At 41.1% G+C, this 18,585-nt stretch overlaps 1 protein-coding gene across 1 annotated transcript in view; it reads right to left on the reverse strand.

The window, feature by feature from the left end:
* Nucleotides 1-1,449: 1,449 nt before the first annotated feature.
* Nucleotides 1,450-18,585, reverse strand: part of RARRES1 (retinoic acid receptor responder 1) — a 43,598-nt gene continuing 26,462 nt past the window's right edge. The window contains exons 2-6 of the mRNA XM_082654304.1: nucleotides 18,083-18,145; nucleotides 15,488-15,671; nucleotides 11,809-11,945; nucleotides 4,276-4,338; nucleotides 1,450-4,196 (exon numbers count right to left, since the gene is read on the reverse strand). Of these exons, the coding sequence (XP_082510430.1) occupies nucleotides 4,047-4,196; nucleotides 4,276-4,338; nucleotides 11,809-11,945; nucleotides 15,488-15,671; nucleotides 18,083-18,145 (597 nt within the window). The 3' untranslated portion in view covers nucleotides 1,450-4,046. The remainder of the gene's footprint in view (nucleotides 4,197-4,275; nucleotides 4,339-11,808; nucleotides 11,946-15,487; nucleotides 15,672-18,082; nucleotides 18,146-18,585) is intronic.

Consider the following 18,585-nt stretch of genomic DNA (forward strand, 5'->3'; position numbering starts at 1 on the left):
TTCTGCAGCCTGGAAATAATAACCTATAGGGTTGGTGGCTAGTCTATTTCATCCACCTATTAAATGCTAGTTGAATTAGAGTCTGCTGGAATGTATCATATATTGTATTCATTGAGATTGTGAAAGAACAAATGTTAAGCTAGAGAATGTTGGACATTGCCAGGGAGTTCTACCATATTGTGCAGAATTGCTTCATCCAAAAACCATCTGATGTGAAAGACATATCCTAGTCCTTTCCCTTAGTGGATAATAGACATGAAATAACTGTTTTAAATTCCTTTGTTTTTCTTGATTTGTAGATTTGGCTCTATAACTTCAGGTTCCTAGAAAAAAAGACCTTTAAAAAGTATTGAGCAAATGTTTTCAAGGCATTTGTTAAATGCTTTAAATGCATTATTCATTTTAGTTTTCACAACCCTATGAAACTAGGTACTATTATTATGACCATTTTGTAATAGAGGAGGCAAAAGCACAGAGTAAGGTAAATAACTTAAAGACCACACAGCTCATTAACTTTTCAAATTGATAATGCAGTTATGATACTTATCAAACCAAGTGCATTTTCCCATGAATATGTCTGTTGCTACAGTAGCATCAAGCCTGAAAAATTGTGTTGCTTTGGCATTTCATCAACATCTCATGCTATTCACACTGACTTTGAATATTGTTCCTGATGAGGAAATACCTTCATAGAATTTAGCACAGTTCCTCTTGCTGTTGCTAACAGTCAAAAATATTAGAACTAAGATGGATAAATTTGGAAGTGCTTTTTACTTGTAAAAACATTTTGGTTATGAAGATACGGTGCCAGAAAAGAGTCGAGATATCTAACACAACACCAGCGTTTCACAGGCAACGACACAGGCCCAGCTGGTGGGAGTAACTAGAATAGGATCACATAGGAACCCATCCAGGACCAGAGTCCACATCTTCTGTTAACTCATTAGTTTGGTTAGAGTTGGTAAAGACCACATACCAGCCAAAGTCTGTATAAGGAAAAAATTAATGAGAATATTCATAAATGAGGGTTTCTTTTATACTACTGTTGTAAAGGATGATTGTTGGCTAATTTAAAGACAGTATTATTTGTGTTGGAGAATGGTAGCAGCACTAGGCCTGCTGCAGTATCGCCCTGATTCGCAACCGTGGCAGCACTTTAAAAATTACTTGGGGAGCTTTAAAGAGAAATACCCAGGCCAACCCCTAGATACTCTGATTCTTTGCATCAAGATCAAAAGGTTTCCAGCTTATTCTAGTATACAGGCAAGGTTAAAGACCATTGCAGTATAACGTGTACCTCCAAAACATGAAATGCAGGATTTGTTCAGATGTGTCACATTATTAGTATTCTTTTGTGTGACGTTAGTGATTGGGCTATTGGTTCTTAGCTTGGTAAGTTTATCTTTAAAGATGTACAGTCAATTTTCTGTTATTCCTTGCCTCCTTGCTCACTCTTAGATTTACGTTGTGAAGTCACTAAAATTTAATACTGAAATTTTAGGATTTTTCAGATTTTAATACTTTTGAAATCTGGATGAGACTTAAAATTGATGCCAGTGAAGTGAGGCAGCCACCAGGTAAGTAGTAAATTGTGACATGTAGGAATATATCCCTTTGTAGAAAACATCTACGTGCATTGCTAGAACTGACAATTTTTGAATTAGAGCTTTAATTGCTGCTTAAAGCGTCTTCAAATAAAACTGTAATGCATCGTTGAAACAGTTCATGTTTTCACAGGCAATTTATTGGGAGCATGGATTCATTTATCCTTTCAAATAAGTGCCAGGCAGCATGCTAGTGATTGTAGCACTTTGAAAGTTAGGAAAGGTCACAGAACAGGTCATAGAATTTTCTAAGCTGAGAGAAATCAGTGTGATAAACTCATATGTCATGAAGCACTGTCATTCATTCAAGGGCCAATATAGAAACTTCCAATTGACTTTCAGAAGAACTTGTTTAACTTCTAACTATTCATAACTCAGGTAGGGAAAAGAAAACTATAAGTAGAGTCAAATGGAATGCAGGCAAAATCCTGGTGTTATTTTGTATGTCTTAAAATTTTTGAAAATTCTAAAGAGATTAGGAAAATAAATGTGATGCTCTCTGTTACTGTCATTGGGTCAGAGTGATTCAGAATTCTTTAGACTCTTAATGAATAAAAGAGGGCTTAGGGAATTTAGAGGTTTTCATTTTATATCAAGGCAGATGAAGCAATTTTTCTCCTCTGTTAGCTAGCAAAATCAGTATTAGTAAAATCAAGTCAGCAGTTCTAGAGTTTGTGCTAGAAAAGATGTTCTGGTGGTGAAATTGAGAAATTTTTAGTTGGTTTAACTTACAGGTTTTGTAAATTTATAAATTAGGTAATTTTTTTGTATGTCATATGTGTAAATTCACCTTCATAATCGATTATACCGAAATCTGTTAAAGGGTTACCACCTTAGCTTCCTTACCTGATTGAATTATGATCACGTTTGTGAGCCTAATCTCACTAATTTAAAATGCCTTTACAAGGATGAGAGGACTTTTAGAAAGTTGAGACAAGAAAGCTGAAACCCCTTTCTAGCTCTTAACGTGACACTGAAAGATTAAAAATCACAGGACATTGAATATGCTCTTATAATGCTCTTGGCACTTTTTTTCCAAGATATTTAGGGAACTTCAGTTAGAAGAGTTTATTACTTGGTTCTGGCATTGTTTATCACTAGATTGTTTGATATCTTAGGGAAAGTATTTTCTCTGCATTATCATATATGTGGGAGATCTGATGTTTTCTTTAAATGATTGTTTCCAGTGCTTTGGAAAACTTACAGTCCTTAAATCCAGAGGATGTTGGGAAGATGAATGCAGAGGGGTTGGGGTTTTAAACAGAATAATACATGATCTGCCTCTGCTAAAAAGTAACAGAATAATTCATCTTACTTTTATTTTGTAAGAGTCCATGTCTTAAAATTTTTTCTATTTAGTATAAACTTTTTCAGTTTTCTACTACAGACATAAAGGTAACATTTTGGTATGTTTTAAAAAGGCTGATGCTTCCTAACCAGCTACTGATCAAGGAACCCGGCTAGGGGTTTTGAGACATGAATATAAGCATTCCATTAAATACTAATTTTGAGAGGCAAATGCTGGCCACATTTCCTGGATCAATTCTTCCTGCCTTGGGGAGGTACTCCACGAATCTGATAATGGTACATATTGTTTGTTTTTGTAAATTACTTAGGCCAACACTGGGTCCAAGTTGTCCTTACAAATGAAAATTGTAAATACTTTATGTACTTTCAGTTACATCACTGTTCCATTTAATACATGTTTGCAGACACTCGGCTTTATCTCTGAGACACTCTCGGCTTTATCTCTGAGACACTCTTTTTATTTGTAAAGTTTTTATTAATATATAAATATCCTTTAATTCCAGCTTAGCACAAATTTTGCCTATATAGACAAATCTCTACAAACACATGTAACACATTTTATTTAGAAACACATTTAAAAGTAGATATCAAATTTAAAAGGAATACTTGCTCAAAATCATAAAAAATAGTAAAGTTCCTTTTAAACAGGTAATATTTTCCCTACAATTTGCTTTCATTGAAATATATTATCTTTTTTACATACTAGGTAGAAGCAATTTAACAACACAGAATAGTTAGCTACAATATGTTCAGAATATTGAGAAATGCAGATTTATAGATGTGACCATCAATTTTATTGTTATGTTTTAAAATACTTACTGGTCCAGCTGCAGCACACACTAACTGACTTGGTTTTACATTTTAGGGCTGAAACCCTGAGGAACCTGCAGAGTAACTGTTTAGCACTGAGCAGAGTTCAGTTTGCATGTGCTCCCACAGTTGAAAACTAAACCAAACCAATCGAAAACCAAAAATCCCAGTATCTTTTAATTTTTGAGTATTTACTTGTAATCACAGGCTTTCCCAAATTATTAGAATGCCTTGTACCTTGGCTATTTTACTAGAATAATGATTTAGGCTATTTAATATAATCATTTTGTTCAGAATTTGGTATAAACAGATCTTTTTTGCTTTTCAGAAATTACTAAGCTCTGTCGGTGCCACAGCTGATGCCTCTTCAGTTCCAGAGGCTTCTTCTGGTGTCTGTAGCTCTTGACAGTGGTACTTCACCTTCAGTGGTTTGCCAGGGTACCAGACCACGTGAATATGACAGGGAATCATTTCCTGGGAAATAAGAGTTCTAAAATATTATGATCTGCAAAAACTTGTGGTTTAAACAGTTCTATATACCGTTTTGTTTTACCTGTGTTGAGAATTCATGGAGTAGAACAGTATAATCAAAATCAATTGCATCTTCATTTGTTTTCTAGAAGAAGAAAGAAAGAGTTAGTGCGATAGATAGTGTGGGTTTATATTAGCTTAGAATTTGGAAGGCTCATCTTGTATCACCTGCCTTGAATGGGTGGATGGGTGCCTTGAATCGCCTGCCGCCTCTTTGATTCTAGCCTCATCTCCTTTGGTGGTATCCTGCATTAAGATGTGGAAGTTGTTGATTCTTACTGTTTTGCCACTGTCATGATAATCTAGTAAGGTCCTTCTGTCACTTTTTCTCTCTAATGTTTATGGGTTTTGATGGAGATTAAGGTCTATGAGAATAGGGAGAATCTTTTGACAAGCTAAGGAATCTAGATACTGTATATGCACCTCAAGCTGATTTATAGCCCTGATATGCCAGGCAGTAAGACAAGGGGCAGGGCAATCAGGATTTCTAGAAGGACACCATGGGCCAGGTTCTCTGCTAGGCACTTTATACATGTTCTTATGGAATTCTGTCTTTTACAGGGAAGGCAACTTGAGGTTACAACTAGTAGGTGACAAGTGGGGATTCAAACCCAGATCTACTGACTCCACCACCCACATCCTTCATGCGGTACCACACTGCTTCTAAACCCAGCACATTTTATAGGTAAGCAGGCAGTCTCCCTCAGCTCTTTTATTCTCTTGATTTCTATAAATTTTAAGAGTGACTAAACTGATTTCCTGCTTTCTTTTTGACAGTAACTGTTTTGAGGGGAAAAGGTTGGGGCACAAAAGTGCTTCTCCCTTTACTAGTAAAAATGGAAGAGAAGGAGTAAAAAAATTAATTTGGATTATGATTTTAATCTACCAGGCTTTCATTGAGACTAAGAGTATGCAAAAACAAAAAGGACTTGATATTAAGTTTTATCTTCCCTTTGCTTACACTGATGAAGACTTTTACAAGCCGTGAAATTTCCATCAGGTGGAGGGGGTACTGGAGGGATATGATACAAGAGAGGGCCTGGATCAATCAGAAAGTGACTGCTTTTCTGTGGTGCTTTGCGTCATTGGGTAGGTTTCCCTTCTGCCTTGCAGTGTACCCATGAATGGTGAAAGCAAATATCCAAAACACAGGCTGCAAAGTCAGAATTCATGAGAGAAAATTTAACATCTTTTATCTAAAGGAACGGTTTCTGGAGGCTCCAGTTATCAGTTGGGCATTGCTGGGTTTGGGGGGTCCATTTAGCCTTGTCTGACTCTTATTTGGTGACGATGTTGACCTTGGACTATATTGACACAGCTGGCTGCTGTGCTGTGTAATTTTTGTCTCAGACTTTTGTGCTGCCTGCACTTTTTCTCAAGGTCTGTTTACCATGTATTTCTACAGTTAAAAAATTGGTCTTATAAAGTGTTTTTTCAGGACAGTGCCTCTTTCTGTTTCTGAAAATAGCGTTTAAGGAAATCATGGCAATCCCCAGATTTTAGGCAAAAAGGAAGAAAGGCTTGAAACAAATCATGGCGTTCCAAGTCCATCTGACAAACTTCTGCTCAATACCAAGTGTTACCCATTTTTTAATAATCCAAACAAAAATTTGGATTATTATAATGCTTGGGCACCCTCTTCATTTAATTAAGACCTTCCTCAGTAAGGCTCCTGAGACACACCTCATGTTTCTGTTCATAGATTCTTCCTCCTTCAGGGGGAAGCGCCCTTAGACCAAACCAAACCAGGCCTTATTAAAGAGCTGCAGCCCAGACACGGCGCAGCCCAGCCTGGCAAAGTACCCAGGGGGCACTGCCCACACCAAGCAAGGCTCTGCCAGGAAGCCATCATTTTTAATACTCAGAAATAATCTCCTTGGTTTTGTTCAAATCATCACATGTGTCAAATCCTTATAGTCCAAATTGATGATTTACTGTCACATTTTTCTGATAACCTAGCACTTTAATCTTCCTAGAGACAGAATGAAGTATTTGGTTTCCTTATACTTACTCGTGACCTACCCTACCCCTACTGCTCCCCTTCCCACTAAAAAAAAAAAAAGGAATGATCCCTAGCAGAACCAGTGTGGTTTTAGTAGAGAATAAGTAGGCTTAGGTTATTAACATATGCTATCAAAAGTTGATATTTTTTTAATTGAAGTTTAGTTGATTTACAATGTTGTTAGTTTCTGGTATACAGCTAAGTGATTCAGTTATACATATTTTTAGTATTTTTTCCATTATGGTTTATTACAGGATATTGAATCTAGTTCCCTGTGATATACAGTAGGTCCTTGTTGGTTATTTTATTTTTTAAATAAATTTATTTATTTTTGACTGCGTTGGGTCTTCGTTGCTGCGCTCAGGCTTTCTCCACTTGCGGTGAGCGGGGGCTACTCTCCGTTGCAGTGTGCGGGCTTCTCATTGTGGTGGCTTCTCGTCACAAAGCACGGGTTTTAGGCACGCGGGCTTCAGTAGTTGTGGCACGCAGGCTGTAGAGCGCAGGCTCTGTAGTTGTGGTGCACGGGCTTAGTTGCTCCACGGCATGTGGCATCTTCCCAGACCAGGGCTCCAACCCATGTCCCCTACATTGGCAGGCAGATTCTTCACCACTGCACCACCAGGGAAGTCCATATCTGTTTTATATATAGTAGTTTGTATCTGTTAATCCCAAAGTCCTAATTTATCCCTCCCCCACCCCCTTTCCCCTTTAGTAACCGTGTGTTTTCCACGTCTGTGAGTCTACTTCTGTTTCGTAAATAAGTTCATTTGTTTCATATTTTAGATTCCACATATAAGTAATAGCGTATGGTATTTGTCTTTCTCTTTCTGACTTATTTCACTTAGTATGAGAATCTCTAGGTCCATCCATGAAGCTGCAAATGGCAGAATTTCATTCTTTTTTATGACTGAGTAGTATTCTGTTGTGTGCCTATACCACATCTTCTTTATCCATTCATCTGTCGATGGACACTTAGGTTGCGTCCAAGTCTTGGCTATTGTGAATAGTGCTGCTGTGAACGTTGGGGTGCATGTATCTTTTCAAGCTATAGTTTTCTCTGGATGTATGCCCAGGAGTGGGATTGCTGGATCATATGGTAACTATTTTTAGTTTTTTAAGGAACCTCCATACTGTTCTCCATAGTGGCTGTATCAATTTACATTCCCACCAGCAGTTGTAGGAGGGTTCCTTTTGCTCCACACCCTCTCCAGTATTTGTTACTTGTAGATGTTTTAATGATGCCCATTCTGACCAGTGTGAGGTGGTACCTCATGGTAGTTTTGATTTGTATCTCTCTAATAATCAGCAATGTTGAGCATCTTTTTCCTGTTGGCCATCTGTATGTCTTCCTTGGAGAAATGTCTGTTTAGATCTTCTGCCCATTTTTTGATTGGATTTTTTTTTTTGATATTGAATTGTAGGAGCTGTTTGTACATTTTGGAAATTAAGCCCTTGTTGGTCGCATCGTTTGCAAATATTTTCTCCCATTCCGTAGGTTGTCTTTTCGTTTTGTTTATGGTTTCCTTTGTTCTGCAAAAGCTTATAAGTTTGATTAGGTCCCAGTTGTTTAGTTTTGCTTTTATTTCTACTGCCTTGGGAGACTGACCTAAGAAAACATTGCTACAATTTATGTCAGAGGACGTTTTGCCTATGTTCTTTTCAAGGAGTTTTATGGTGTCAAGTCAAAAGTAGATTTTTTAGCAGAATGAGGTAGATACAATGGTTTCTGTAATGTACTGTCGGCCGATGGAGGCCTCTAGTTAGGGTGAAGACTTGGGCTGGCTGCCAGTGATGTGCTGCCGGTTAGATAGTTTGGGATGCTGACAGTATCTGGTACTGATAAGATTTGGAACAATGCTGGAAAAGTAACAGTTTTACTTTTCTCAGTTCACATTAAAGAAAGGCTAAAGGGTGTCAGGAAAGTCCTTATCCTTTTTTTTTTTTCTAGCCATCAGTATCTCCCCTGCCCTTGGCTTAGTCCTCACGGTTTGGGAATGACATCTGTTCTTCAGTCCTAAGGCAATAACTGCCGGTAAGATGGGTCTTATATTTATTTGTATTTCAGCTATTTCTTAGCCCACTCTTCTCTCAGGCTGTGTTCATATGGGGCTGTGAAGTTTATAAGGCTGCACTGCCTTACACAATTGGATTATCCCTGAGTGGAGAGAGAGTAATTCCCACCCAGTAAGCTTTTGGAAAAAACTATAATCCCTATAGATTCCTGAGCTACCTTGGGCCACGGGCACCTCCAGTCACTCCCTGCTTCTGTCTTTGCTTTGTCAGCCCTACTGTCCTGCTTCTGGTCTCCAGGGACAGTCCCTAGACTTTCTGATCGTGGTGACTTTTTTAGAAATTGTTGCTTGTTTTGCTTGTTGTTATGTTGCTTATTTTTCTGAAAGATCACAAGAATCTTTAGTAGCCACCAAATAGCAGAATTTGAAAATCTATTGGGTATGTGCTTGCTTTTATTTAAAAGAACTCTAATCTTGGAAGCTAAGCAGGGTTGGTCCTGATTAGTAACTTGGATGGGAGGCCGCCTGGGAATACTGGATGCTGTAGGCTTTTAAAAAAAAAAAACTCTAATCTGAAATGCATATCAACCTTAATCCAAATTTCCCAATTGCTTCCGTATTTTAGCTTTATGTTAGTTTCGAGGGCTTCACTCAATAAGCTTGTTGACCCTCATTTCATAGCCCTAAGAGAAGAAGTCATTTGCCTTAGGTGACCCAACCAAGTCAGCTGCATCTTCAATTACTATTTATCTAAAACACAGACACCACAGGGTAAAAAAATCTAAAAGTCCTGTTCCCCCTGCATTTTTGTTTTCTTAGCTCTACAATTACATTTGTCCCCACTTTCCCACTTGTAGGGATATTAATGGACAGATGATGGACATCAAAGACAGACTGGCTAGAATGAGTGAGAAATGGGGCTGCTGTTTTCAAACCATAGTAAGTCCTGGTGTTTACTTAGGTGATGTGTCATTTATAAATGCAGAAGAATGGAAAACAATGCCATTAAAAGATCCTAATTTTTTCTTTTGTGTCCCTGTTGCTCTATTCTTATTGAGTTTTCCTCTGACATTCATTAAAATTAGTTCTATTATCTTGACGCCATTTTCTACACTCAACAAAAAATTTCCCCTAACTTCTCAGTTAAAGGAAAAGCCTTCTGTGGAGGACATGGTTGTCTTGGTAGACGAGAGAAACTTTTTACCTGCAGCCAAAGAATCGGTGCTGTGCCCTAACTCCTGGTGTAACAGCAGTCAATTACACGGCCATTTCTATCAAAGCCACTCCATAGGGGAAAGAAACGTTCATTTCGATAAGGAATGAAACTACATTTCAAACAGTTGTCTGCTTCACAAGTGGCCTTTGAAAGGTACACCGAGCTGTTACCACCATGAATAATGCTGACTGGACGCCAGGCAACTCCTTGTACTCAGAAGATACTCACTGCTCTCCATCCATGGCGAATGTACTGCTTCAGCCACCCGTGAAGAAAACGATTTTTAGAAATGTGTATTTATGGTTGGCTCAGCCTGCCTCTGAGTAGTTGATACTGTTTACTCTGGAAGTGCCGCTCCCGCTCCACATGACAGGTGCCTCAGCCACCTCCTTGTCCGCACCCTACCAGTTGAGTGACTGGCCCTTCTCTAGATTCGCGACCACAGACCTTCAGAGGCCTGCAGTGCTGCGTGATGCTCGAATCCACGCACTCCCACCCCCTCTCACCTCCTGTTCCATCCTCACGCTCAGCTGGTGACTTTGCCTCATTTTTCACTGAGAAGACAGAAGCAGTCAGGAAAGAACTTCCACAGGCCGCCACGTGATACCCACCCTCCTACCAGCATCTGTGCCACATTGAAAGCCTTGCTCCAGGTGAACTCTGTGCCCTTGTCCAGTCATCTCCTGGATCGATCATATCCTCTTTATCTCCTCAAAGATGTTAAATCCAACAAGTCTTCCTTCTCTTCCCTACAAGTCCTACTTTGCCCCTCTCTACTGGATTTTTCTCATCAACATATAAATATGCCGTTAAATTGCCCAATCTAAAAATACAACGGAAAACCCTCCTTCAACCCTGTGCTTACGCATCTTCCAGCTCTAGCCCCCTCCCTCCCTTTTACTCCGCTTTATAGCTAAATTCCTTGATGAAAGACATGGAGTGTCCACTTCCTCTCCCATTCTTTCCTGAACCTATTCTAATCAGGACTTTGCCCACACTGTGCCAGTGAGACAGCTCTTGATAAGCTCTCCATCTACTTCCAGCTTGCCTAAACCTAATGGCAATTCTCGGTCCTCATCTTTCTTGACTTTCCAGCAGCATTTGATAGATAGTCAATTCTCATCCTTGAAACACTTCTTTCTCATCTCTCTAAACCCGCTAAAGTTGGAAGTGTTCCAGGACTCAATCCCTACATAACCTTCCTCTGTTTACACTCATTCTCTCATCTCATCCACTCTTGAGGCTTTAAAAACCATCTATGTGGTGATGACTCCAGCCTAGACATCTCCCCTGAACTTCAGACTCTTATGTCCAGATGACGATACAAATTCTCTGCTTGGTTATGGAATTTAGAATGCTCCAACTCAAGCTAATTTCCACGCAAATCTGTTCCTCTGTAGTCTTCCCCAATCAGTAAGTGAAAACTCTATCCTTCCATCCAGTTACTCAGGCCAAAATCATAAGAATCATCCTTGACTTTTCTCATTCTTGGATATATCCATATCTAACCCATCAACAAATACTGTCAGTCTACCTTCAAAATGCAAACACTTCTCACCACATCCACTGCTGCCACCCTGGTCCGAGCTCCCACCAGGCCTTGCCTAGGCTACTGCAATACATTACTGCTCTCCTTGCTTCCACCCTTGTCTATCTACAGTCTGTTCTCAACACAGCAGCCAGAATGATCCTGTTGTAAGTCAGATCGTGTCACTTCTCTGCTAAAAACCCTGTAGTGAGTAAAAGACAGGGTCCTTCTAATGGCCTTCCATGAACTGACCGCCTCTATCCGATCTCATCTCCCGGCACGCTCCCCGTGCTCAATCTCTTGCAGCCATACCAGCCTCACTGCTGTTTCTCCAACCCATCAGCCACAATGCTGCCTCCGTCCCCTCTGTCTGAAATGCCTTCCCTTCTGGAGGCGTGGCTCACTCTCACTTCCCTTAGGCCTCTGCTCCAGTGTCACCTCTGCTTAAATTAGAGGGGCCTTGCTTTAGACTAAAGTTTAATTCTGTCAATACCCTGCATTCCCTTTTCCCTACTTTATTTTTCTCCATAGCACCTACCACATGTTTACTTGTCTATCGCTTCACTGTCTTTCTTCTCTTGCTAGAATTAGTCTCAATAAGGGGAGCTACACTGAGTTTTTTGTTTAGTGCTATATCCTCAGTCCCCACAACCATACCTGGCATTCACATATTTATTGAGTTAATGAAATGCAATTAAAACTCTTGCCACAGATCTAGAAGTTCACATTAATTTAGTCTAAGAACATTGCATTGGTTGTATCTCTTGTGGTACAAGTTAATTGTCAGTTTTTCTTACCCACTGCTTCACACTGCTGAGCTGTGCCATGTAGTAGTGTAAAAACTGTGTTGTCTTTTCCCACATCACGTAAGAGCTGCCCAGAAAAGCTAAATCCCAGATGGGTCTCAGAGAGGGATCAATATGTCCATGACTATCTGAGGGCACAAAAAAAAGTACATTCATATTAAGACGTTTTCAGGACAAAATATTACAAGTTTCAGTAGTGAAGTGTGACTGTCTGTTTCTGTATTGTATGGAATCTTACATGCTTCAACTTGCCCTGCTGAGTAAAGCTACTATAAAACAGTTTAAGGGCTATTGGCTGTACAATATAAATGCAAACTAAGAGCTATAATGATACTCAAAGTTAATCTAAAACCTCTAATCTAAAATCTTTTAATTAGATGGAAACATCTATCAGTCATCTTCTCCACATTACCTTCTGGTTTGGGTCTACAGTCAATGTGCTGGTCTTTGACAGTCTACCAAACGTCTTTGTCCTCCTCTGATCCTTGGCGTTAAAGCTAATCTGTGTATTGGCGGCATCTGTCACTTTTGACCACATAAAGAAATCAAGTGGGTTTTTCCTGTGGCATTGTTTTTGGAACTGCAATCTTTTAAATTCAGCAAACATTTATAAAAAATCTACTTAGTATCAGATACTGCTATAGGTAGGGATACAATGACTAATAAATTACCTCTTGTGACTTTTAGGAACTCAAATTTTAGCAAGTAATTTATGAGCTATTCATGGACCATCATTTATGCAGTTTGAAAGAGATAGTGTATATTAAAGCCCAATAATAGTATAATATGTGAGGAATACGAACAGCTTATTAGGAAATGAATCCTTCTTAGTAAAATAATCTTTCGCATAAATTCTGCTCTGTATTGGTAGAACTAGACTTGGCCGGTTTATAGTGGTAGTCAATTCAGAAGGCATTCACTGATTGCTTGGGTGCTGTGAGAGATGCAAAGAGAGGCCCTACCCCCCACTTGACAGTGTGGAAATGCAGCTGACACCTTCCTTAAGAAAAAGGGAGGATCAGAGAGCTGAGGGGACACAGGGAAGGGGGGGGTTTCTTTGGGCTGAAGAGGTTGGGGACAGCTTCACAGAGATGAGATTTGAGCTGAGCCTTGAATTCCTGTCGTGTGTGTGGAAGCGAGAGAGTGACAGACTTCCTTCGTCTTACAGTGCCACTAGGAGTTTAACTTGTGAGATCAAAACGAATTACCATAGAAGAAAAATTAGTTATACAAAATACTGTGAATAACGAGGACAACTGAAAGTTATAAATGCCAGTAGCACTGCTACAGAGTCACTTAGGACTTTGGTTATTCCCAGGTCCCCAGTCTTTTCTTTTGTCTGTCATGTAGTTGGGCTCATCTATAGGAAGTTTATGAATTCATTAGAAGAGGAGAAATTTCTACTCTTCATAAAAACCAGACAACTGCTTTTTTTAGGGGAAAAACAGTGCAGAGCAAGGATAGCCTAAAATGGATTAGATCTTCTCACTTAGCAGTTGTAGAGAAAACTGCTCAACAGTCAAATACCCTGGATTGATTAAATACTGAATGGGATCTGCTGAGATCTGAACTGGCTGCTCCAACATAGGTTTTGATTCAACTTATCTAAAACCAAACCTTTTCAGTTTTAAATAGATAATTTTAGATATACAGGCTATAAGCACCATTAAACATCTCTGCTGAATTTAAAGTGACAAGAGAACTTGTAGATTTTGTTGATGAAAACGTGCCCTATATTAAGCAAAAGCTTTTTCAAAGCTTCACAGCAGCCACGTTAAGTTAGACTGTTACAGAATAATCCTTGTGGGCATATAGGACTTAACTGAACAGGATCCAGTTAACCTGCATTATTAAAAATTGTCCAAAATCTAGAGACCCTGTGGCAAAAGGACTGAGACCCTTTCAAAGAAAGGGTCCAATACGATTTCTAAAATTTGTGTTTTAAGAAGAATATATAAAACCTTATTTCCCCAACTAATGCTAATGAGGGGACCAATCCCTAAATAACCATAGATTTTAAGTATTAGTCATGGCCCATTTATTTCAGGCAGTTAAATATAAACAAATGCTACTACAATGTAAGATTCTGAACTTTCTTCATAATTCTTTGGAACAGGATTTAATCCAAGTTGTCAGAGAACTAGAATGCGAATGAGCCAAGCCTCTGAATTCGAGAAACGCCAAGGTGCAGTATCCCACCTCCGGGTTTTTCAGAACACTTAGTCTCAGTAATGGATGGGACACAGATGCAGCCAGAAATGGAGACCACAGGTCCTCCATGCTGACGCGGGCCTGTCACAGTCTCCGGGCAAATGAGTGAACTGAGAGAGAGACAGTGGGGCAGGAAGCGCTGTGGTGGTCAGATGTCAAGCTTAATACCCCAGTGCAAGTCCAGAGATGACTTCTGTGGTTTTGGAGATTGGATTTGCCGGTAAGTGCCAAGTGTCAGCTGCTGTCCACAGACCCTGCTGAGTGCCAGCGCAAATGGGCTCTGCTTCACTTCAGCTGAGTCACTTCAGAGGCAGGGCTCATTTCTTATAAGAGACGGCACCACCGCCCATTAGCTCTGGACCTAAAATGAGATCAGCTTGACTTCCCTGCAGCCTCCCAGCAAGGCCCCGAGACAGCTCGCCTGGCCCTGGTGCAGAAGGCCATGATGCACACGACAGAGGCCCTGGATGGGGTCCCGTCACCTAAAGTTTCCAAAGCCACCACCAGAAACCTCTAGAATTTTTCTCCTCAGCTTCTGGACTCAACCCTGAGAACTGCACCCCTACGTGTGGGTCCTGTTGCAACGACCTCCACCTCTTCTCCCTGGAGTCCGGCTCTTGCCCAGCCCTGTGTCTGGGATGAGAAGTGGGCAGATTAAAGGGGCACAGATAGTTTTCAGTGGAGTCACTATATTGTACTCGAGGGGGAAAACAGGAAAAGGATACTTGTGAATTTTGTTCAGATAATCAGGTGTACCACATTCTGTAGTTGAATTAAATTGCCATTTGGGGGATACATTTTTAGATAATCATTTTTTAAACATAGATCTCTATAGGAGTATAACTGCTTCACAATATACTGTGTTAGTTTCTGTTGTCCAACAAAGTGAATCAGCCATATGCATACATATATCCCCATATCCCTCCCTCTTGAGTCTCCCTCCCACCCTCCCTATCCCACCCCTCTAGGTGGTCACAAAGCACCGAGCTGATCTCCCTGTGCTATGTGGCTGCTTCCCCCTAGCTATCAATTTTACATTTGGTAGTGTATATATGTCCATGCCACTCTCTCACTTTGTCCCAGCTTACCCTTCCCTCTCCCCGTGTCCTCAGGTCCATTCTCTAGTAGGTCTGCATCTTTATTCCTGTCCTGCCCTTAGGTTCTTCATAACCATTTTTTTTTTAGATTCCATATATATGTGTTAGCATACAGTATTTGTTTTTCTCTTTCTGACTTACTTCACTCTGTATGACAGACTCTAGGTCCACCCACCTCACTACAAATAACTCAATTTTGTTTCTTTTTATGGCTGAGTAATATCCCATTGTATATATGTGCCACATCTTCTTTATCTATTCATCTGTCGATGGACATTTAGGTTGCTTCTATGATCATTCTTTTTAAGATATAGTAATGACATGCATTCCTGAATATAGAAATTCCAGATATTGGTTCATACCAGGTATGCTGACAACATCCAAGAGGTTTTTAAGTTGCTTCATGTACTTGTAGAGCTGATAATCTTCTTCTTGTCTTGTCTTCTTCTCAATGAGCCGAGTACACGTTATATTAATGGCCGGTCTGGGTTTCTCGTTCCTGAAAAACACTCGAGCAGAACATTTCCCCAGATGTTCCTTACCTTCCTGAAAGAAAGATTTTGGAATTAGAATGGTTCCTTATCACTCCCCACTCACTCCAATGAAAAACACACACAAGATTGGGGAGTTCCTTGTACATGGCAGGTATGCACTGGCATCCATATGTAGTATTCTTTGCTTTGTAGAAAATGATTTTTGCGCTCACAGCCAAACACAACAATCTTCAGTCTTTGCTGTCATTTAAAAAACTGCTTTCTGATGGTGCCCTTATGAAAGAATGCTGGGCCTCTTCCAAAGAAATACCGCTGACATCTGTGGGTGCTACTCGGCTCAAACCTCTAGCTAGGATGGAGGTACTTTCCTCTCTACCGTGGACCAACCAACATAATGCTTACTTGGCCCTCAAGCTGGCCGACTTGAACCAAAAGGAAGCTGATTCCCATCAACACAAATGACAGTGTCTTCATGCTGCCTGATGAATTCAGTCCTCTTATTCCAATTTTACAGTTTAAGACAAGTTTAAAGAGGAACCTACTCCATGTCTCACAGCCAGTAAGTGGTAAGCCAGGACCTGAGCTGGGTCTGTGTGATGCCAGGGCCCCAGCTCTGTGAGAACGCCATCTCTCTACTCCGAGGTCTAATCTAGAAGAAGTGGAGGGACAGATCACCCAAATGGGACTGATTCAACTACCTGAGTGACCGAAGGAAGTCTGCTTGCACTCATATTTAAAGGTAGACACACTGAGTGTTCTGGGATCTCCCTCACTTACTTTCCAATCCAGAGACACATGGAGCTGGGTAGCTGGATGCTTTAAGTAGACATCAAGAGTACAACTCATTTCTGGGACGGTGCTTCTCCACTCTTTTAGGTCACTGATTCCTTAACCCGACAATAAAAGCCAGGGAACCGCTTCCCAGAAAAATGCACATTCACTCATACCATCCACTGGGCCTAGAATCTGAGGGAGTTCATGGCGGCACTCAAAACCCATCCATGGGCTGTAACTCCTGTTACAACATGGTTGGTTGAGGAACTGAGTTCTTTTCACGTTTACAGTCATTTAAACTGGGTGGAGTCCCAGTTAAGACAACAAAAAGAAAAAGCCCACAATGAAACAAACCATACTTAAAATTGGATCTGCTAAATAAGCCCCCTCCTTGAACTAATGCAAAAAAACTGAAATAGGCGTTCCAGTGGGCAGCGTCTTCTCCCGTAGTGCTGGTTTACAGGAGAGCAAATTTAAGTGGTACATTAAAATCCTAATGATCGGTGCAATACAGGAAAACGGTGAAGGGAGCAATGGGGAAGAGGCTTATGAAAGGCAGAAGACAGGGCTGGTACGTGGACTCTTTTGGTGTCAAAACCGTTTCCAGGGAAGAGAAAAGGCAATAGGTATTGTCCCCTTTTGTTTTTCTTTCCCTTTCCCCTCAAACAGCTCCACAGAATCAAAACAGTTGCCAGAAGACGAAAGAACTCTCCCTACCTCCCGAAAGGAAGCATTTCAGTTAGCTAGCCCTTCAGAGAAGCACAGTTGGTCAAAGTAATCTAGTAATTGTTTTCCTTTTAGCTTTAATCTAACACTTCGTTTGCAACACAGAAACCAAAAGCACCTTCCTTATGCTTTAAGAAAACGTTAATTCTTAGGTTAATTAGCAAAGTTGGCATAGTGTTTTCTTGTCAGAACTTGTTTGTGAATGCTGGTAAGCTTTCTTCCAGAAGCATCAGCCGGAGGGGTTATGCCTTCTCCGAAGCTCCGCCTTCCTGAGACACCATAATGCCCATGCTGCCTGCTCATCCCCTGCTCTGACTCCGCGCCACACAAAGGGGTTTGGGCTGGTCCCTCCACCCCGGTTCCGGGTGCTGCCTCCCAGCCTGGCCCAGCCCCGGGAAGTCCATCTGGCTCTAATTTCTGTATGAGTCCTCTGTTTCCTCTCTTCTTGCGAAGGGGGAGGTGGTGGGGAAAGGAAACTTGGTGACCGTGGCCCGCTGGGTCAGAAGGAGAGGCTGAAGATGCCTGCGGCGCACGTGGGCTGCTCTGAGTTGCGGAATGCCTCTGTGCACGGAAGCTCCTGGAGGTGGCCTCGTGCTATGCCGGCCCGCTAACGAGAAATGCCACCAGCTGACAGGAGAGAAGGTTGGCATTTGAGAGTGAATCATTCTGGGGATTCGGAGGTGCTAGGGAGGGGCACCGGGTCCAAAGGGGGTGTGAAACGCCCTCCCAGCGGCAGAGGAAGGAGGGGACGGCGGCTGTGTGGACGCGGTAAAAGGAACCCTGTGTGAGACCATGAAGTGGTCCTGCCTAGCGCTGTCTTCAATTCTTGAGAACAAATAGAAAACAAAGCAGGAAAGAAAAAAAAAGGCAAACCTCCAGGTCACTACATATTAAGAGTCTCACTTAAAAAAAAAAATTCATACAAGTTGTTAATAGCACACTTCACAAACCATGGCAGCTTACCTCTGGGTTGTAGAGCTCCGTGGTAAACACCAGGTCAACTTTATATTCCTTCTTTTGATTAATCTGAAACACAGAAGTAGAACTTTAGCCTCGTGGAAGCTCTGTTAACACCTTCATATCCAAGAACCGCTCGCTCTCTGAGAATAACATGACATGCAAATTGCAGCTCTAGCATTCGTACCTGAATAAAATCGCTGATTTTTTACAAAGAGAGAAGATCCCAAATTTTGGGCTTATCATGACACACTGCTGGCTGATTTGACAGCTACTCACAAGGCGGGAGGCTGAGAGGGGGAAACAGTGGTCCTGAAGCTACAAGTTGGCTTTGTGGAAGCAGCTAGATGAGAAACAGACATGAGCACACAGGGCTGAGAGGCAGGGGCCTTCCTTCCTTCCCCAGCCGTGGAGTGCCCCTCCACGCCCTGTGCGGGGCGCTGGGCCCCATCAGCGGCCCCCTCCTGCCACTCACAGCTGAACACGGAATCCAGCGACAAAGGTGCACC

Source organism: Grampus griseus (genome assembly GCF_964374135.1).
Source record: "Grampus griseus genome assembly, chromosome: 5".
NCBI lineage: Eukaryota > Metazoa > Chordata > Mammalia > Artiodactyla > Delphinidae > Grampus > Grampus griseus.